We start from the raw sequence: 22,593 nt of genomic DNA, 5'->3' as shown, positions 1-22,593 counted from the left end.
AAGGAGCGCAGCAAAACACGCCGGGCCATCGGAAGGTAAGTATAGGTTTATTTTTTTATTTTTAAACATTCTTACGGTCACACGATATAAATCCATGCTGTTTGCATGGATTTATATAGTGTGACCTAGTTGTCAAGCACTTTCCAAGTGATGCTAAAATCGCCTGGAAAGCGCTTGTAAATCAAAGAGAAACGCATGTGAATAAGGCTTCAAATCCGCATGTATTTGGCAGGAAAAACGCATGTACAATCTGCATGCGTTTTTTCTGCCAGGGAGATGCAGAAATGCTGCAGAAATTTTCTGCTTCATTTCTGCATCGTGGGCACATAGCCTAATATAAAAAATGCTGCCTTTGCAAATACTGCATCAAAATGTAAAGGGTGAACACTGTTATAATCCAGTTTCACGCACTGCAGTTTTTATTCCACTGTATTTACCTAAAACAAGGAGTAGATAAGAATTAATTAGTTTTAGCTTAAAGGGAATCTGTCACCCCCCTGGGCGATATCAGACCACTACTATGGCCATACAGGTGATAGAAAAGTCAATCTATACATACCTGTATAGACAGCAGGGCACGTAACAAGGCAGTCATAGGGCCCTGTGACGTGCCAGGGAGGGGAGGAACATGATAATTTAGCCCAGAGGCGGGGATTTAGCTGCATAATAAGCAGATAGGAGTGGTTTGCTTGGTGTCCCCCGGACGCCAAGCCTCTGGCGAAGAAACTTTATAAAAGAAGATTTCTCTGGAATCAGACCACTGCTATTGGCCATACGGATAAGTATAGATTTACTTTTATATCACCTGTATGGCCATAGTAGTGGTCTGATATCGCCCAGGGGGGTGACAGATTGCCTTTAAAAAAATACAGAATCTTAATATTGCTATTCCCTCGTCAAATTGTCTGGTAAGGGAAACAAGGTGGAAGGCAAACAAATAGACAACATCCTATCAGACTTTCATAAAAATATATTGGATGTCTTGCTCCATTCTTTTTTTTCTCTATTTCAGTTTATCCAAAAATGGTTTTCTTTTAAATGATTATAGTGAATCTCCTAATTTGTCCGAGCTTGTGCCTTAAATACCATGTTAATATAGATTTTCACAAGATCAAGCAGGAGAAGTAAAGGATGTTTTTAGAGGCATTCCAAAAAGTTGATTGAAAACCACTTAAAGAAATGCTCTTCTTTTGGGGAGTTTTGGAGGAGATTTTCATTTGCTAAAGCATTCCCTAATGCGGTTTTGAAGAGTTTTGGAGGAGTTTTTCATTTGCTGAAGTATTCCCTAATGCGGTTTTGAAGAGTTTTAGAAGAGTTTTTTTTCTCATGCAGCCTTTTGATTGGACAGTGCTCAATTTGGAGCGGATTCAATCATGAGCGGCTTCAAAAAAGTGATATGAACATTCGTTTTTTTCTCCCACCAGCAGTTTTTTATAATCTGAAGCAGAAAAAACACTTAAAGCGCTGAATATAAGAACAGCAATGTGGTTTTCCTATAGAAATTAATTGAAGACTCTTTCAAGCATTTTTTACATGATTTTTCAGGTGCTTTTTGGAGTAAGCCTTCACAAAAAACTCATTATACTCTAAAAGTATGTCTGATCAAAATCAGAGATGCAAGTCTATGAGCCTGTGAAATAATCAGATCGCACTCGGATACTATGCAGTGCGGTCCAATTTTCCCAGACTGTCCAATAGAAGAAGGTGGAGAGACTTTTTTTTCTCCACGTACGAGAAATATAGATGACAGTCGGGCCACACTATGATCAAAGTCTGATCAAAGCCTGATCAAAGTAATATACCCATTTTTTCATACATGAGACTAAAGCGGAACAACTGAATAAGGCCTTAGGTAGAGATGAGCGAACTTGAACTTAAAAGTTTGGGGTTCGTACTGGACAGTAAGGGTCCGGGATGTCCGGTAGGAGAGATAGAGAGAGAGAGAGAGGGAAAGGGGAAGGGAGAGGGAGAGAGAAATAGGAAGGGACAGGGAGAGAGAAATGGGAAGGGAGAGGTAGAGGGGAAGGGGAAGAGAGAGGGAAAGGGGAAGGGAGAGGGAAAGGGGAAGGGAGAGGGAAAGGGGAAGGGAGGGGGAAAGGGGAAGAGAGACGGAAAGGGGAAGGGAGAGAGAGTTATCCTGCTTCAAAGTTCGGATCCCCATTGTTTTCAATGGGTGTAGGTCTGGTACTCAACCCGAACTTTAGACTAAAGTTCGGGTCGGGTACGAGAACACGAACTTCTACGAGTCTGCTCATCCTTAGCCTTAGGGTTTCGCTATACAAGGACTTTGATGTTTTTAGTTTTTACTAAAGCAGTCCTTTGAGAGTGACTGTGCACGAACATCGACTATTTTACTACAAGACTTTGTGATATATTTTTCATCAGGCAATACCATTTATTTTCTACATTACGTAGCATGTAGTGCCTATGGATTACTGTAAAGTGGCCATACAGAACATGCAGAAGATTGAATTACTGGTCTGATTGTCTTAATTTAAAGGTTAAAATTTACCTTCAGTGGTTGTAAGTAGTTTTTCATTAGTTCTGTTGAATTTCCCAAGAAGCTTTAACTTACAGTCAGTGTGTTTGTCATTTATTGCGGTGTCTAACCAGCGTTGGCATGGAAACAGGTATTTAATATCCGCCTTATCTGACTCCTTTATGGTGATTTGATCTAGATACCATCCAGCTCCATAACCAACAGCGTTATGTCCAATATGTATGCCAGACAGCATGCCGAGGTCCACAGCCTTTATTTTAAAGACGCTTATCTACAGTAAAGAAAAGATACAAACTTGGAATTAGGTTTATATTTAAAAAACAATCAAACAAAAAAAATACAATGCTACTTGCTAAAGTGGAAAAGGTTTCTTAAAACATAGGCAAAAAATTTACGCAAATGCATGAGCTAATTTCTCAGTGTCTGATTCATGTCCTATTCCTTGAGGCACGGCCCCAGAGTACATCTGTGAAGTAATGTTTTTAGCCCCTTAATGATGCAATGAAATTTTTTTTCCCCGCAATCATTTTTTTCCTCCTCTTCTTCCAAGATCCATATCTTTTTTATTTGAATGTTGACATTCCCCCATGACAGCTTGTTTTTTTTTTTGCAGGACGAGATTTAGTTTTTAATTCCACCACTGAAATGGTGAAAAAAATAAATTTCCGCCTTTGTTGATTTTTGATTTTACAGCATTCATTGTGCAGTAAAAATGTCCTGACAACGCGATTCTTGAGGTCATTGTGGTAATAGCAATACCAACTTATACTCAACTTATACAGTTTCTATTATTCTAGTGCTTGAAAAATATTCTGATTTGTTAATTTCTAAGACTCATAATAACTTTTTTTATTTTTTCCTTTAATGGAGCTGTTTGAGAGACGCTTTTTTGTGCATCAAGCTTTAACTATTATTGATGACGAGGTACATCCCATATTTTGATAATTGTATAATGCATTTTTGGGGTAAGGTGTTGCAAATGAAAAATGGTAATTTTGTTTTTTAATTTTTTTTTTTTATCACCTTTACTTTATGGGTTATTCTCAGATTTTGGAGGATATAAAATATTACGAGCATGGAGATACCACATAGGGTTATTTATATTTTATTTCTTTATTATTGGATAGGGAAAAGGGGGATGGATGATAGTTTTATACATTTAACAACATTTCATTTTCACTTAATTTCTTAGTCCCCATAGAGGACTTGAAGCTGTAATTGTTTGATCGCTTGTACCACATGCTGCCATACCACAGTATTATAGTATATAGTCAGCATTATGTTCTCTTATGAAAACCAGTCTATTGTTGGGCTTCAGAGGAGTATCAAGATAGTCCTGGGATTATGCCACTCAGGTCACATTCACACATTCAGAATTTTACCTCAGTATTTGTAAGCCAAATCCAGGAGTGGGTGATGAATACAGAAGTGGTGACGTGTTTCTGTTAGGCCATGTTCACACATTCAGTATTTGGTCAGTATTTTACATCAGTATTTGTAAGCCAAAACCAGGAGTGGCACAGTCAGTGGAAAAGTATAATAGAAACACATCACCACTTCTGCATTTTTTACCCACTCCTGGTTTTGATTTACAAATACTGAGGTAAAAAACTGACCAAATACTGAACGTGTGAATGTGGCCTTATAGATGGATAAACAACATGGTAACTCCCTATATAACCAACTTGGGGAGCTCCAGGGGTGGAGATACCGCCTGTGCAGCCGATGCAACTGCATCGGGGCCTTGCGGTGCAGGGGGACCCTTGCATGGTGGCTAATACTGAGGGCAATCTGGCCTGTTTCTCTGAGCCTGAGGCTCCAGGGGGCCCGTGGCCAGATTGCCCTCATCATACACGGCGGGCAGGGAGCGATCCCTGCAGCTCTGCTACCTACAGGAGAAAATCCATCCTATGCTTCCTGGCTGGCGCTTTCTGTCTGATACAGACACGCGCGGCTTGATGACGTCAGCAAGCAGCGCGCGCCTCTATCGGAAAGAAAGTTTCTGGTGACGGTGCTGTAGGGGAACTAGCAAAGCTGTGTGTTTTTTTATCCAATACACTGGGGAGAGGACACGGAGGAGTGGTATGGGAGAGCAAGGATGAGGGGATGATGGGAGTGGTGTGGGAGAGAGCAGTGATGGGGGTGATGTTGGAGAGCAATGATGAGGGTGATGGGGTGGTGTGGGAGAGCAATGATGAGAGTGATGGGGTGGTGTGGGAGAGCAATGATGAGGGGGTGATGGGAGTAGTGTGGGAGAGCAATGATGAGGGTGATGGGGGTGGTGTGGGAGAGCAATGATGAGGGCAATGGGGGTGGTGTGAGACAGCAATGATGAGGGCAATGGGAGTGGTGTGGAAGAGCAATGATGAGGGTGATGGGGGTGGTGTGGGAGAGCAATGGTGAGGGTGATGGGGTGGTGTGGGAGAGCAATGATGGGGGTGGTGTGGGAGAGCAATCATGGGGGTGGGAGAGCGCAATGATGAGGGTGGGGGAGAGCAATGATGAGGGTGATGGGGTGGTGTGCGAGAGCAATGATGAGGGTGGGAGAGAGCAATGATGGGGGTGGTGTGGGAGAGCAATGATAGGGGTGGTTTAGGAGTAATGATGGGGGCTGTGTGGGAGCAATGATGGGGGTGGGGGAGAGGACACTGCGGTGTGGTGTGGGAGAACAATAATGGAGTGGTGTGGGAGAGCAATGATGGGGTGGTGTGGGAGAGCAATGATGGAGGTGGTGGGAGATGGGCAATGATGGAGGTGGTGGGGAAGAACAATTATGGAGGTGGTGGCAGGGAACAATGATGAGGGTGAGGGAGAGGAAACTGAGGTGTGGTGTGGGAGAACAATGATGGTGGTGGTGGGGGAGAGAAATGATGGGGTAAGGTGCATACGACACTTTATAATGAATTGAAATGTGGGAGAAGACGCTGTCAGGGACTTTTAATGAATTGGGATGTAGCTGATGATGCTCAATACCTGATAATGTCTTCTCCCACCTCCAAATTCATTATGATACTATCAACGAATTATAATAAATGGGTGGGGGGCACAGGACAGGGACTAAGGCTATGTGAACACATTTAGGATTTGAAGGAGAAAATTCTGCTGCATGTCCTAATGTGTTGGCAGGAAGAACGCTGCGTAAAATAATTTTTTTGCCATGCTTTTGACACGCTTTTGCTGCGTATTTTCCCCCATTAATGTGGGTGAAATACACATCAAGAATTGACATTATGCAGATGTTAATCTGCTGCAAATCTGCAAGGAAAACATAAGCAATGTGTGTATGAGGCTTTAGGGATCTCATTCACTTTGCTTGTATTGTAAAACCTTGCATATTTTCCTTGTGCACATAGCGTTACAGTTAATTGGCAAGAGTCACAGAGACTGAATAATTTATATTATTGGGCGGCAGAGATTATAGTTAATGGGAGGCACAGTGCTGCTTATCACTTTATATTTTGATTGGTGCGTGCCTAATGGTATATTAATGGTGAGGTACATATCTGTATTCAGGGGCGCAGTGTATGCATTCAATATATGTGACTTTGTTATTTTCAGGGCTGCGGTGATCATCGTGACAAGATGGACAAGTCATGGCTGGGAGATGTCGGCATGAAGGTCTGACCAGATGGTGAAGAAACAGCAGAAAACTAATCAGATAAGATGTCAGCGGTAAGTTTATGGATGTAAATATTATTCTATATCTGCACTATGTGACTTGGAGTGATAAGGTTATCTGTATAATCCCTTAGGGTATGTGCACACATCAGGATTTGAAGCAGAAATTTCCTGAGCGTTTTTGCCTCTGCATGCGGTTTTTACATGCGTTTTAGACGCGTTTTTACATGCGTTTTTTGAAGCGTTTTTGTACATCAATGAATGCTTTTTGAAGCTAAATAAAGTTATTTGGTGGGACATTGCTTGAGCCCTTGGATTACCATATGAATTGGGGTGAGTATATTGGTTCATTTAAATGATTAAAGATTGTGTCTGCTGTAATTCAAATAAAGTGTTTACACTGTGTCTGTGTGTTGATTTAACTCTTTACTTTACTTTAATTGGGTTTGGTCATGAAAAGGTCTGATTGACACCTAGACATCACCAAACAAAAGCTGCACATTTGTGGCCTGCTGGAGGTCATTTTGCAGGGCTCTGGCAGTGCTCCTCCTGTTCCTCCTTGCACAAAGGTGGAGGTAACAGTCCTGCTGCTGGGTTGTTGCCCTCCTACAGCCCCTCCATGTCTCCTGGTGTACTGGCTTGTCTCCTGGTAGCGCCTCCAGCCTCTGGACACTACGCCGCCAGACACAGCAAACCTTCTTGCCACAGCTCGCATTGATGTGCCATCCTGGATGAGCTGCACTACCTGAGCAACTTCTGTGGGTTGTAGAGTCCGTCTCATGCTACCACGAGTGTGAAAGCTCAACCAAAATTCAAAAGTGACAAAAACATCAGCCAGAAAGCATTGGTACTGAGATGTGGTCTGTGGTCCCCACCTGCAGAACCACTCCTTTATTGAGTGTGTCTTGATAATTGCCAATAATTTCCATCTATTGTCTATTCCATTTGCACAACAGCATGTGAAATTGATTGTCAATCAGTGTTGCTTCCTAAGTGGACAGTTTGATTTCACAGAAGTTTGATTTACTTGGAGTTATATTCTGTTGTTTAAGTGTTCCCTTTATTTTTTTGAGCAGTGTATTTCCGATAATACACAAGTTACATTAGTGGGTATCGTTTTCCAGCCTTGTGTAGGTACTCGTCATCAGAAGAAAACATTTTTTTGTGATATGTATTTAACAAAAAGCTGGAAATATTCGACTCCATTTTAACTTGATTTGTGGAAATGAATGTTACGTTACTGCTTTGTAACTGCTCGGCTGCCTAGCTGTTGGCTCAGGAGCCACATATGTCTTTCAGCCTTTCTCCTTATTACAACAGACATAGGATTAAAGGGTCAATGAGCCGAGAGGGAAACACTGATTAGTGTACAGTCTGTGTTATGAGTGAGCCTCTAATTGGGAGCTTGGCCAGAGAGTAACATTCATAGACGCTGATAAAGTAGTGTAAATTGAATGTATCCTCTGTATTATTGTCTGATAATTAAAACTAAATTGTGATACATTGTCTTTTTTTGTAACCTGTTTTCTTTTATCTATTTTTTACACAGGATTATAGGCATCCATCTTGCCTGAGCGGCTGCTAACAACATTTACAGATATGCTTTACAGCAGCCACATGGATAACTGACCGCAATAGTCAGAACCTGACTCAGTAACGTCTATAGAAGAGTTTTGTAAACTGTGATCTGTGCAGAGGTCATTGTGCAGAGAGGGGGAGGAGATGAGCTGTATGATCTGTGTAGAGGTCATTGTGCAGAGAGGGATAGGAGATGAGCTGTATGGTCTGTATAGAGGTTATTGTCCAGAGAGGGGAAAGAGATGAGCTGTATGATCTGTGCAGTGGTCAGTGTGCAGAGAGGGGGAGGAGATGAGCTGTATGATCTGTGCAGAGGCCATTGTGCAGAGAGGGTGAAGAGATGAGCTGTATGATCTATGCAGTGGTCAGTCTTCAGAGGGTATTGTGAAGAGAGGGGGAGAAGATGAGCTGTATGGTCTGTGCAGAGGTTATTGTGCAGAGAGGGGAAGGAGATGAGCTGTATGATCTGTGCAGAGATCATTGCACAGAGAGGGGGAGGAGATGAGCTGTATGATCTGTGCAGAGGCCATTTTGCATAGAGCGGGAAGAGATGAGCTGTGCAGTGGTCAGTGCACAGAGGGGGAGGAGATTAGCTGTGTGATCTGTGCAGAAGCCATTGTGCAGAGAGGTGGAGGAGATGAGCTGTATGTTCTGTGCAGAGATTATTGTGCAGAGAGGGATAGGAGATGAGCTGTATGATCTGTGCAGAGGTCATTGTGCAGAGAGGAGGAGGAGATGAGCTGTATGATCTGTGCAGAGGTCATTGTGTAGAGAGAGTGAGGAGATGAGCTGTATAATGTGCAGAGGTCATTGTGCAGAGAGGGGTAGGAGATTGTCATGGGTGTTTCAGAAGGGACAGACAGTCGCCCTGCAGTGGGTTGCAGGAGATCTCTACGTTTGGCATTACAGACATCTTCTTAAGGCTGTCACTAGGACCCAGTGGCTACCTTCCTCTGGCTAATTAACACCCTGGCCTGGGTGTATAAATACCTGCTGTGTTCCAGAGGGAGGTGCCGGCGATATTCATTACTCCTTGTGAAGGCTTTAGCAAGAGCAGCAATTCTTCCTCTCTGGAGCTTGAGGATGTGTGTGCATTTGTCTGGGGTAATCTAAAGCTAAGCAATTTTCCCCTGTTTGTCCTCCCTTGTTGTCTTTAGTGTTAAGTGGGGATCGACTAGTGCTCATCTCCTGCTTTCCCTAGCCTTAGTCATACACCAGGGAGAGACAGGGCAAGGCACGCATGCGGCGATTGGTGAAGAGCCAATATACGGTCATTAGGGGAGACAGGCTAACACTAGACCAGCCTAGGAGGTCTCCACTCCCCCCTTTCCCTGGAGTCTTGGCTCCCTTTCCCTCTTCCCTTTGTGTTGCACTTAGTCTTTCCCACACCTTGCGTGACATTATCGCCGGCTGAGCACATTTTGAAAAAGTGAAAAAGAAAAAAAAACAAAAAAAAAGCTGACGCTTTGTTTTTTTTTTCTCTGTGTGTTTTTGGGCATGGACTTTTTTTCCCTTTCTCCCTTGGTATGGGTTCAGTTGCAGAGCTCGCAGAGCAGTTCCGCTGTCTGTCTCTGGAGGTGAATAACCTCCGCTGTGAGGTTCAGCAGCAGCATCAGCGGTTACAGGTCGCCAATGTGGGGGTCTCTGCAGGTAGGCCTGTCCAGCCTGAACCCAAGGTTGCTCTCCCGGACAGGTTTTCAGGAGGTAGGGACAAGTTTTTTGTATTTAAGGAGGCATGCAAACTGTAGTTTAAACTTCGTCCTAACTTCTCCAGAAATGACGAGCAACGGGTTGGTATTGTGATCTCTCTATTGCAGGGAGATCCTCAGTCATGGGCGTTTTCCTTACCGCAGGACTCTGTTTGTCTCCAGTCTCTGGAGGGGTTTTCCGGGGCTCTGGCCCTCATCTATGATGATCCTGACTGAGTCGCCTTGGCAGAGTCTAGGCTACGTCGCCTTCAGCAGGGTAATCGGTCAGTGGAGACGTATAGTTCGGAATTACGTGATGGGCAATGGATTCCAAATGGAATGACTCAGCCCTTAGAAGTCAATTTTGTGAGGAGCTTACTGAAAGGTTGAAAGATGCATTGGCAGTATATGAAACCCTCAGTCCTTGGAGGCTGCCATGTTGTTGGCCATACGTCTTGATAGACACCTTCAGGATAAACTGGTGAGACCACCTTCTCCGGGGCCTTCTTGTCGGGGTTGTGTACCTCTGCCAAGGGGTGCGGTCTGGGGTTGAGCCAGTACTGGGGGAGGCGGAGAAAACCCATGCAGTTAGGGGGTGTCTCTACATCATACATCTCCCTGGAGATTCGCAGGAAAAAAGGTGTATTTTTTTTGTGGGAAAAAGGGACATTTTGTTGGGACCTGTCCTTCAATTCCTAAACAAAAGGAGAATCGATTAACTCTTGGTAGTCTGGAGTTGGATAAACAAGGGGTTCATTTGTTACCAACCCACAGTTCCCACTTTGTCCTGTCAGCAGAGGTGGTGCTAGAGAGCAAAACCAAGAAAATTTCTGTGTTTGACAGTGGAGCCGGAGTCAGCATGGTTGATGCAGAGTTTGTGAAGACTCATGGTCTTGCTTGCTGTGCTTTAGCTGAACCTATTTTCATCTTTGCCATCGGCGCCACTTGCACAGAAAGCATTTACTCAGATTGTACATAATGTAAAACTGAGGGTGGGGTCAGTTAATTGTGAAATAATCCCTTGCTATGTCCTGGACAATGTTCCCACACCTATTGTTTTGGGTGTTCCTTGGCTTGTTAAACATAATCCGTTGGTGGATTGGCAAACCGGGGAGATTATTAAATGGGTAGATTACTGCCATGAGAACTGTTTTGATATTTCCCTTGCTATTGTCTCTACAGAAATATTACCTGCTTTTCTGTCTGGTTTTGAGGATGTTTTTTCTTTGCCTCCTCATCGTGCTTACAACTGTCCTATTAACCTGAGCCCCGGAGCTAAACTACCGAAATACAGACTGTATAATCATTCTGGCCCTGAGAGACAAGCCATGAAGGATTTAATTGTGGAAATTCTGGAGAACGGACATATCAGACCTTCATCTTCGCCCGTGGTGGCAGGGTTCTTCTTTGTGAAGAAAAAAGATTGCAGTCTAAGTCCCTGTTTAGATTTCTGGGAATTAAATCAAATTACCATCCGTGATCCATACCCTCTTCCTCTGATTCCTGATTTGTTCAGCCAAGTTGTAGGAGCTAAGGTATTCTCCAAGCTGGATTTAAGGGGAGCCTACAATCTGGTTAGAATCAGAGAAGGGAACGAATGGAAAACAGCGTTTAATACCCCGGAAGGACATTTCGAGAGTCTGGTTATGCCTTTTGGTTTGACCAAGGCATCTGCGGTATTCCAGCATTTCATAAATGATATTTTCCATCATTTGGTGGGGAGGTTTAGGTTTACTCACCTGATTTTGAGACACATCATATTAAGCAGGTGCTCCAGATATTATAGGATAACAAACTTTATGCCAAACTGGAAAAATGTGTTTTTGCTGTTCAGGAGGGGCAGTTTTGGGGTACTTGTTGTCATCTTTGGGTTTTCGGATGGATTCGGAGAATATCCATGCAGTCATTGATTGGGACGTCCCAAGAACCTGAAGGCTCTACAACGTTTTCTGGGCTTTAGTAATTTTTACCGGAAATTTATTCAAAATTACTCTGTAATAGAGATGAGCGTTGTTCTACTCGAACTGTTCGCCAATCTCAAATTCGAGCTGTTTTGGGCGGTGTTCGAGCCGTTCGGCGAACACGAACAATTTGATAAAAATTCGGCTGTTCGAGGTTATGTTCGATAACTGTTCGTGCACCAAAATCATAACTGGATTTTTTCTCAGTAATGATGAAAATTAATGTTAATACGCAGTTTGAGTGTACAGCGGGGTGGGGGGAGGGGCAGGGGATGGATCTCTGCAGGAACAATGAAGATCTCCATTTTTTTTTCTCTTTCCCGCATTTGCAGTGGGGAGGTGCAATCTGTCAGCCTATCAGCAGCGCACACACGGAGCGAAGTGCTTTTTTTCACACAAGCAAGGGCATGTGTCATTGGCAGTGTATGTCACATGTCCTTGCCCTATAAGACCAAGCCATTTTCCCCGTCGCCACCATTTTCTCACTGCTGCAGCTGCGTGTTAGACGGCACCGCTGTTGCTGTGTGCGCTATACCTTGTTAATTTCAAGCCAATTTTCGCACAAATATACAGATAGCTTGGGAGTAGGGAATAGTTGTGATTGCAGTCCTTTTAAGGACTAGGTTACAGCATTTCCTACGACTTTTATCAGGGAGGTCTGTGCTCTTAAATAGATAGGTTGTGGGAGTAAAGACTAATTGTAATTGGAGTCCTTTTCAGGACTAGGTTACATCAGTTCCTATCAGTTTTTGCCAGGCAGGTCTGTGCCAGTGCTGTGCAAGTTTTTTTCACAGCATTTGGCTGAATCTAGCAAAGCTAATCCTTTTTGGCCTATTGCAGAGTGTGTTAGTCAGTGGAGTAGCCTATCTGTGCTGCAAGATATACCACCTGTGTATAGAATACCAATTTTTTTACTGCACCTAGTGAAGTAAAATCTTTTGGGCATAGCATCATTCTATTAGTCCATCTATACTGACCTCCATCAGGTTGCAAATTAAAACTAATTTTTATCTGCATCTACAGTACCTCTGAAAAAATATTTGGGCTTCTAGCTGTGTGTGGGACTTGTTGTATTAGTCCATCTATACTGACCTCCATCAGGTTGCAAACTGAATATATTTTTTTCTGCATCTACCTCTGAAAAAATATTGGGCTTCTAGCTGTGTGTGGGTCTTGTTCTATTAATCCATCTATACTGACCTCCATCAGGTTGCAAACTGAATATAATTTTTTTCTGCATCTAGCTCTGAAAAAATATTTGGCCTTCTAGCAGTGTGTCGGACTTTCTCTATTAGTCCATCTATACTGACCTCCATCAGGTTGCAAATTAAAAATAATTTTTATCTGCATCTACAGTACCTCTGAAAAAATATTTGGGCTTCTAGCTGTGTGTGGGACTTGTTGTATTAGTCCATCTATACTGACCTCCAATCAGGTTGCAAATTAAAAATAATTTTTATCTGCATCTACAGTACCTCTGAAAAAATATTTGGGCTTCTAGCTGTGTGTGGGACTTGTTGTATTAGTCCATCTATACTGACCTCCATCAGGTTGCAAACTGAATATATTTTTTTCTGCATCTACCTCTGAAAAAATATTGGGCTTCTAGCTGTGTGTGGGACTTGTTGTATTAGTCCATGTATACTGACCTCCATCAGGTTGCAAACTGAATATATTTTTTTCTCCATCTACCTCTGAAAAAATATTGGGCTTCTAGCTGTGTGTGGGTCTTGTTCTATTAATCCATCTATACAGACCTCCATCAGGTTGCAAACTGAATATAATTATTTTCTGCATCTACCTCTGAAAAAATATTTGGCCTTGTAGCAGTGTGTCGGACTTTCTCTATTAGTCCATCTATACTGACCTCCATCAGGTTGCAAATTAAAAATAATTTTTATCTGCATCTACAGTACCTCTGAAAAAATATTTGGGCTTCTAGCTGTGTGTGGGACTTGTTGTATTAGTCCATCTATACTGACCTCCATCAGGTTGCAAATTAAAAATAATTTTTATCTGCATCTACAGTACCTCTGAAAAAATATTTGGGCTTCTAGCTGTGTGTGGGACTTGTTGTATTAGTCCATCTATACTGACCTCCATCAGGTTGCAAACTGAATATATTTTTTTCTTCATCTACCTCTGAAAAAATATTGGGCTTCTAGCTGTGTGTGGGACTTGTTGTATTAGTCCATCTATACTGACCTCCATCAGGTTGCAAACTGAATATATTTTTTTCTGCATCTACCTCTGAAAAAATATTGGGCTTCTAGCTGTGTGTGGGTCTTGTTCTATTAATCCATCTATACAGACCTCCATCAGGTTGCAAACTGAATATAATTTTTTTCTGCATCTACCTCTGAAAAAATATTTGGCCTTGTAGCAGTGTGTCGGACTTTCTCTATTAGTCCATCTATACTGACCTCCATCAGGTTGCAAACTGAATATATTTTTTTCTGCATCTAACCCAGCCAATAGTTTTGGCCTAATACCACAGTTTGGCCACTCAGCTCTGCTCGGTTACCATCCATTGTTTTTTTGTGCAAACAACTCCAGAGTTGTGAATTAGTTAACCACCAAAATGAGTGGAAAAAGGCCTGCTGCTGGTGAAAAGGGGAATAGGCGTGTTGGGAAGGGGAAAAAAGGTTGTGTCCGTGGGGTAGGTGTTAAAGCAACAGTAACATCTGCAGAAGAAAGACCATCTTCCAGCCAAACTAAAATGTCTACTTCTTTTAGCGGACAATGTGATAAGATCCCTTTCTTACGGCCACGCCAATCGCTACAAATTCCAGATGAGGCACAAAAACAGCAGGTGCTTCAACGGATATCAAGTGCTCCTTTAAGTGGGCTCTCCTCCACATCAACTTCAACATCACAAATACTCCAGTCCTCAAAGGTGTCACCCCAATCGCACTTGCTTCCTCACAGCTCCAAAATCTCCAGCTGCCCGTCTGAGTATGAGGTAGAACAGATGGTTGAGTCTGCAGAGCTGTTTACTCATACTATAGCCTGGGAATCAGAGGTCGACTCCAGCGCTTCTGTGAATCTAGACGAGGAAATGATCTGCACTGATGCCCAGAATCTTTATGAGTCGGACCCAGGACCAGACGCAGAAGGTTCTGACCATAATGTAGACCCTCATTCCCAAACTGTAACTCCTGTTGGTGGAGACAATGAGGAAGACGATGATAAGACTCAAATACCTGATTGGAGCGACAACTTTAGTTTTTTGTCAGGGCAGGAACAGGTTGGCTCTGAGGACGACGGGTGTGATAACGCACAGGGTGATGATGATGAGGTTGGAGATCCCACTTACTGTCAACCCACAGTCAGCCAAGAGATGAGGTCAGCAGAGGAGGTGGAGGAAGATGCTAGTGACGACGAGGTCAGGTTGCGCCTTCCTGGACAGAGACGTAGTACTGGAAGCACGTCAACAACTGCATCCTCAAACACAACTCTGCCTCTCACCACAAGTCGTGGTGGCTCTTCAGGTCGCATGGGTGCTAAGCCTTGCATAGCCTGGGCATTTTTTCAGATCGATAAAGATGACCCAACTCGTGTTATCTGTAATATTTGTCAGCAAAAGCTAAGTAGAGGCCAAAAAATACATAGTTTGAGTACTTCATGCATGAACCGGCACATGGACATGAAGCATAAGTTGCAGTGGGAAGCTCAGTGTGCTACAATGCGGCCTAGCCGGCCGGGCCAACCACCGTCTGCCATATCTTGTGCATCCGCGGCCTCTTCATCCTCTGTGACTGGGGGGACAGCAGTCACACCTGTTTTGGGGCGCAGACCTGCCACCTCTTTACCCGCAACAGCCAGCGTGATTGGCAGGTCATCATTTTCTTTGAAGGTGGTAACAGCAGCTGGTGTTGAGCGCTGTCCGACATCGATAGCACCACCTTTGGATCAAGGCAACCTAACATGTCCGCCTGCATCTTCCTCACAGACCGGCAGTTTGCCGGGGACACCCTTATCAACCCCGTCTAAGCACAATAGCCAGCCCTCGGTCCCTCAGATGTGGACAAGTAAAAGACCATTTCCTCCTAGCCATGAGAAAGCTAAGAGGTTGAATTTCACCATCTGCAAGCTCTTGGCTACAGAAATGCTGCCTTTCCGCCTGGTGGACACAGAGGATTTTCGAGACCTTATGTCCGTCGCAGTGCCCCAGTACCAGATGCCCAGTCGGCACTACTTCTCAAAGAAAGGTGTGCCTGCGCTCCACCAGCATGTCGCACACAACATCACCGCTTCTTTGAGAAACTCTGTGTGTGACAGGGTGCATTTCACCACAGACACTTGGACGAGTAGGCATGGACAGGGGCATTACATGTCGCTGACTGGGCACTGGGTAACTATGGTGACAGCAGGACAAGGGGCTGCTGTCCAAGTCTTGCCGTCCCCACGAGTTGTGCGTCAATCCTCTTTATGTCAAAGTTCCTCCACTGCTTCTGCCTCCTCAACCTCCTCTCGGTCTTCCACCTGCACCCAAAGCCTGTCTGGTCATGCCACAAGCTTTCTAACTGCGCAGAAGGGATCCTGCACACCTCCTTACTATGCTGGCAGTAGGGCTCAACGTCATCAGGCGGTTTTTACATTGAAATGTCTGGGAAATGTGAGTCACACAGCTGAGGAGTTGTGGTCAGCTCTGGAGAACCAATTTCATGAATGGTTGTCTCCACTGGACCTGAAACCAGGGAAGGCCGTGTGCGACAATGCTGCAAACCTGGGTGCGGCCCTTCGCCGGGGCAATGTCACACACGTGCCTTGTATGGCTCACGTGTTGAACCTGGTTGTCCAGCAATTTTTAGCCCACTATCCCAGACTAGATGGCCTTCTGCAGAGGGCACGGTCGCTGTGTGCTCACTTCCGCCGTTCGCATCCCGCAGCTCAGCGACTTACATCTCTACAGAAGTCGTTGGGCCTGCCACTTCACCGGCTAAAATGCGATGTGCCTACCCGGTGGAATTCAACTCTGCACATGTTGCAGCGACTGTGGCAGCACCGACAAGCCCTGGTGCAATACGTTCTGACGTATAGCCTGGGCCAACGAGATTCAGAGGTGGGGAAAATCACGCTGGAGGAGTGGTCTCAGATCAGGGACCTATGCACCCTTCTGCACAGTTTTGAAATGGCGACGAAGATGTTTAGTGCTGACGATGCCATTATCAGCATGACTATTCCGGTGATTTACATGCTGGAGCACATGTTAAACAGAATTCGGAGTCAGGTGGTGGCACAAGACGAGGTGGAGGAAGTAGAGGAGGAGGAGTTGTATGCGGAAGGGCTAACATCTGCAAGGTCCAGACGGTCGGCAGCACCAAGGCGGCAGGCATGTGAGGGTGGGGGAGATGGTTTTACCAGGGCGCATGGTAGCAGCCAAACTAGTGAGGAAGGTGCAGGAGCCCAGGAAGAAGTGGAGGACGAACTGATGGAAGACTCATCAGATGAGGGAGACCTTGATCACATTTCTGTTGTGCGAGGTTGGGGGGAGAGGACAGAGGAAGGAAGCATGATTGTTACCTCGCCACCAACACAACAGGGACTTGGTGCTCCTGGATGCGCAACACACATGAGTGCCTTCTTGCTGCACTACCTGCAACATGACCCTCGAATTGTGAGAATTAGAAATAATCCTGACTACTGGGTTGCCACACTGTTAGATCCCCGGTACAAAAGTAAATTTGCAGAAATTATTCCTGCCATAGAAAGGGATGCACGCATGCAGGAGTATCAGCAGAGACTGTTGCAGAATCTTACATGTGCTTTTCCACAAAATACCAGTGGTGCACGTAGTGAATCTCACAGTTCTAACTTGCCAACCGTGGGACCGTCAAGTGTTCAGCACTCAAACCGTAACAGAACCACAGTATCTGCTGGTAACATCAATTTTGCGGAATCATTTCACCACTTTTTTAGCCCATCCTTTGCAAGGCCACAGGAGACAAGAAGTCTGACACATAGTCAACGCCTAGAGACGATGGTACAGGAGTATCTCCAAGTAAACATTGAAGCCACGACTGTGTCACTGGACCCTTGCTCTTTTTGGGCTTCCAATCTGGATAAATGGCCGGAGCTAGCCACTTACGCCTTGGAGATCTTGTCATGCCCCGCAGCCAGCGTTCTGTCTGAACGTGTGTTCAGCGCTGCTGGTGGTGTGCTGACAGATAAGCGCACGCGGCTCTCCACTGATAATGTAGACAGACTCACGTTCATAAAGATGAACAAATCATGGATCCGAAACGACTTTTCTACCCCTGTGTCATCCTGGGGAGAGTAAAAGCTTGATGATTGTTTAAAATCACCCTACCAACCGTTTTAAGCTTTCAAATTACTAATCATGTTTATCTGTATCTTGACTGGAAAATAATTTGGGCTTTGTAGCAGTGTGCAGCACTGATCCTATTAGGCCATCTATAATAAGCTCCACCAGATTTAAAATTAAAAATAATTTTTAGCTGCATCTAGCCCGGAAAATAATTTTGGGGCTCCGAGATGCGCAAGACACATAAGTGCCTTCTTGCTGCACTACCTGCAGCATGACCCTCATATTGTCAGAATTCGAAGTAATCATGACTACTGGGTTGCCACACTCTTAGATCCCCCAAACTTTTCGATCAACCTTTTCATTTTAATAAAGACCAAAAAAATGGTCATTTTTGAAATTATAAGCATTAGCAGGTTGTTAGAAACTGAAATCAAACAGTTTTCAACTCAAAACTTTATTCTAGGTGATGTTACATTTTCACATAGGACCCCTTGTTCGAAAGGAGCTTCTGAACTCTCTCGTCCATTGAATTTGTCAGGTTTCGGATGGTTTCTGCTTCAATTGTTTTGCATGAGGACAGAATACCCTCCCAGAGCTGTTGCTTAGATGTGAACTGCCTCCCGCCATCATAGACACTCCTTTTAATGATGCTCCAAAGGTTCTGAATGGGGTAGAGGTCAGGGGAGCATGGGGGTCACACCATAAGTTTGTCCCCTTTTATGCCCATATCAGCCAGAGATGCAGATGTTTTATGTGCAGCATGAGATGGTGCATTATCATGCAGAAAAATGATCTTGCTGTGAAATACTCGGTTCTTCTTCTTGAACCATGGCAGGAAGTGCTGTTTGAGAAAATCCACATACATTATGGAGTTCATCTTTAGCGCCTTCAGGGATCCTAAAGGGGCCGACAATCTCTCTCCCCATGATTCCAGCCCAAAACATTACTCCACCTCCTCCTTGTTGGCGCTGTAGCCGTGTTTGCGTGGGGTGTCCATCAACCAGCCATCCTCCACTCCATCCATCTGGACCATCGAGCGCTGCACGGCACTCATCCGTGAACAAAACAGTTTTGAAATCAGTCTTCATGTAATGTTTGGCCCACTGGAGCCGTTTCTGCTTGTGTGAAGTGGATAGAGGAGGTCGACAGGATGGCGTATGCACAGCTGCAAACCTCTGAAGGACCCTGCATCTTGTTGTTCGGGGGACGTTGGAGGCACAAGCAGCTTCAAAAACTTGTCTGCTGCTATGACAAGGCTTTTTTGCCGCTGCTCTTTCAACCTGACGTAATTGCCTGTAGGAAAGAGTCCTCAATTTGCCCTTATCAGCACGCACACGTGTGTACTGTGAATCAGCTACATACTTCTTGATTGCCAAGACACTTCATCCTGATCATCGCACAATGTTGATTGTAGTCATGCCTTGACCTAAACACTCCACAATTTGTTGCTTCTCAGCAGCCGACACATCCTTTTTCTTTCCCATTTTGGCAGAAAATGTAGGCTGCTGAATAATGTGAGAGAGCCTTCTTAAGTAGTCTTGCCTTTCATTGGACACACCTGCCAAACTAATTAGCACTGGTGTCTGCAATTGCTTACAGTGATATAAAGAGCCCTGACACACATCACCATCAATGAGTTTAACTGACAAACAAACAAATTCTTCCCTTATCACTCCTAAACACTTTTTGCATAATAATTTGGAACACAGTGTACATGTGCTTTTCCACAAAACACCAGTGGTTCACGTAGTGAATCTTACAGTTCTAACTTGCCAACCGTGGTCTGTATGGAGTTGTTCAATAAAGGGCCCAAAATTAAGATAACATAGATGGGAGAGGTCTCTATGAATAGGAATTCCTAAGTATTTGATACCCTGTGAGGGCCAGGCAAAGGGAAAGTTGGACTGGATGGAATCCTATATGGATTTGGGGAGGGAGACATCGAGGGCCTCAGACTTCGCTGCATTGATTTTAAAATTTGACCATGTAACAAAGTGATCTATTTCAGCCATAACAGCATGGATGGATATATGTGATTGAGTGATATATACTAGGACATCATCAGCAAATAGAGAGCACTTGTACTCGGTGCCTCCCACCTCAATCCACCTAATATTGGGGTTATGGCGAATTGATGAGAGCAGGTGCTCTGTCACTAGGATGTATAAGAGAGGGGACAGAGAACATCCCTGCCTTGTCCCATTGGTGATTGTGAAAGGTGATGAAAATGTTCTGACGCGCCCCCTGGGCCTTGGGACACCCGGAGCCGGACCCTTTTTGGTGGATGCTGGTGGTTGTAGTCTCCGTGGCGGCAACCCGGTTCCGTGGCTCAGGGCGGTCAAACCAGTGGCGGAACTATTTATGTGGTTTTGATGTTTAAATGTCCGACTACGCCACCCGTGGATTGCGGTCAGAGTGAACCGCCGCTCCAGGGCAGACCGCTGAGGCTGGTGTTGTGGGTGCAGCAGAGCGTAGCATAACTCCCCACGGGAGGAGTATAGCCTCAGGGCAGTGTATGCGGAGGATGGGGGTGATGGTGCAGGGCAGCAGCAGTATTGACACTGAGTCAGTGATGCAGTCCAGGGCCTTTACTCACAGTTCTTATTATCCAGACCACGTCTGCAGGTAACGGCTGCCCACGTCGTACTGTGCTCACCAGGTGAGGGGCTCAGACAACTCCCAGATAACTTTGGAGCGCTTCACAGGACCCCCTTTGTGTGTCCTTTGTCTGGCCTTTCTTACCAACCCTTCTGTCCGGCTGCCTCGGGCCTCCTCTTGGTAAACTTGGCGCCAGTTTCCCTGACCCTATGTGGTGCCTTCCTAGCGGGTGTAGCGAGGGGCTGCGCCACATAAAATGTCACAGCCTCCTGTTTCTAGCTGAGGGTCGTTTCCTGCCTCCACTAGTTTCGGGGACCGGTCTCCCCCTTTGGCCTGACCCCTCCACGCAGGTGGATTCTGGCGTGCGGTGGCGACTCGCCCGTCCGCACCCCTGAGATCCCTTCGTTCCTCGTTCCTGGAGCCTTCTCCGCTCCTCTTCCTTCCTTCTCCCTCTTCCAGGCCTGGGCCTCTGTTACTAGGCCCGCCTCCGGAGCAAAGCTCATGCAGAGCCCCTGCTCCCTGCCACTTCTGCTCAGACTTCTCTGCACTGAACTAAGATGGTGCCCACCTTTTATACTCCCTTCTCAATGCACCCAGGAACTGCTTCCTCCCTGCTCCTGCACTACAGGGTTCCCCTTCCTCAGTGTTCCCTCCCCCCACTCCAGCCAGGGACAGGGACTGTCGTGCCCATCTCAGGGGCATATTGGTCGCCCTGCCCCACGGCAATGTGGTGTAATGCATGCAGGTGTCGGGTCCTGATCCACACTACATCCTTACCTGAGAGTGAGATATCACACCTCTGGGTGAGGTGCAATACCTCTGTAGCAACCGAGCCCTCAGGGTGCTACAGTTCCATTTATCTTCAGCCTAGGTGACGTATTGCGATACAGGGCCGTGATTTTGGCTATAAAAGGGTCCCCTAGACCCCTACCCCAAGCTTTTTAAGAGAATCATATATGGCGTGCCAGGAGACTCTATGGAATGCTTTCTCAGCATCCAACGAGAGTATCTAATTACAAATTTTTAACTGCATCTAGCCCAGGAAATACTTTGTGCCTAGTAGCAGGGTCTGCTAGTCAGCGGATTATCCCGGCTGTTAAGCAAGCTACACCACCTGTAGTTTGGACACTTCATTTTTTCAAAGGAAATGCTTCGGGACCACGGGATACTCAGTGAAGAGCATCAGGAGGCACCCCAAGGCATAGGGGCTGGGACTGGCAGTAGGATGCCTTGCGGTGGACAGCCGAGCTCGATCCTTATAAAAGCTTTTTAACTGCAGCAGCTTTAGTGGACGCTACTGGAGCTGGAATTACGCGGCTGCTGGCATTAGACTTGCCCTCCAATAGATCCTTGTAAATGGATTTAAAGTGTATTCATTCAAATTAGAGAGACAATTTAAATTAAAAAGCTTAGAGCTGCCTCCACCACAGGGGGGCTCGCTCGACCCATCAGCGGACAGGCACCAGTATTGGGAGAGGGGGGCTGGCCATCAGGGTTCACCGCGGCTCTGGCACAAACCCGGCGACACGGAGGTGGCACGGGCAGGAGCGGACTGGCCGTGTCGGCTTCTCACTTTTTGGATTTTAGAAGGGCATGACATGCCTATATCTGTGTCTCCCCCTCCTTTTACTCCTCCACCTCTTTTATTTTCGCATGACTATATGTACTTGTCACTTTTCCATGTGTTGGTTATGTCTTCTGAGCAGTTTGTCAGCTTTTGGACACCTTTGAAGGTGTTTTCTATGTGTTTCTATGTGTTTTTGTTTGCCTGCCATTGGTTTTAACGGTGTTCGAAGGTGTTCGACGAACAGTTCGACGAACCGAACCGAACTCGAACACTACGGGGGTGGCTCAACACTACTCTGTAATTGTGAAATCCCTTACTGACATGACTAAGAAGGTGTCTAATTTTTCCAAATGGTCGGATGCCTCCCTCCAGGCTTTTTCTTCCTTAAAGAATCATTTTGCCACTGCTCCTATACTCTGTCAACCCAATGTTTCCCAACTAGTGATGAGTGAACGTGCTCGCCATTGCTCGGTACTCGCCCGAACATCACTGTGCTCGACGAGCTCAGCGAGTATTTCCGGGTTGCTTGGGCGGGAACTTGGGTCCCCTCCCTGCATGTTTGGCGCTCTTTAGAGAGCCAATGAACATGCAGAGATGGCCTGCCATGCACTGTAATGCCGTAGCCATGTTGGTTGTGGGCAATACAGTGATTGGCTGGCCGCACAGCATCATCAGGTCTATATAAGACCGGGCGCCGCCATACTCATCACAGTCTACTACGGAACCAGGCAGAGTAGGAAGAGATGCTGCTGCGTCAGGGAGAGATTTGCTTCTTCATAGTTAGTATAGGTATTCCACAACATATATCTATA

General features: G+C 45.4%; 1 protein-coding gene across 2 annotated transcripts in view; it reads right to left on the bottom strand.

Moving 5' to 3' along the window:
• Positions 1-22,593, bottom strand: part of RP1 (RP1 axonemal microtubule associated) — a 1,013,486-nt gene that overhangs the window by 215,083 nt on the left and 775,810 nt on the right. For both annotated transcript variants that reach the window (XM_073679301.1, XM_073679302.1), the window contains exon 45: positions 2,513-2,771. In XM_073679301.1, coding sequence (XP_073535402.1) covers positions 2,513-2,771 — 259 coding nt within the window. The remainder of the gene's footprint in view (positions 1-2,512; positions 2,772-22,593) is intronic.

The sequence above is a fragment of the Phyllobates terribilis genome, unplaced genomic scaffold (genome assembly GCF_046119375.1).
Source record: "Phyllobates terribilis strain yellow unplaced genomic scaffold, ASM4611937v1 Scaffold_4__5_contigs__length_816908805, whole genome shotgun sequence".
Taxonomy (NCBI): Eukaryota; Metazoa; Chordata; class Amphibia; order Anura; family Dendrobatidae; genus Phyllobates; species Phyllobates terribilis.
The sequence above is the reverse complement of the archived record's forward strand: the minus strand, read 5'-3'. Positions and strand labels throughout refer to the sequence as shown.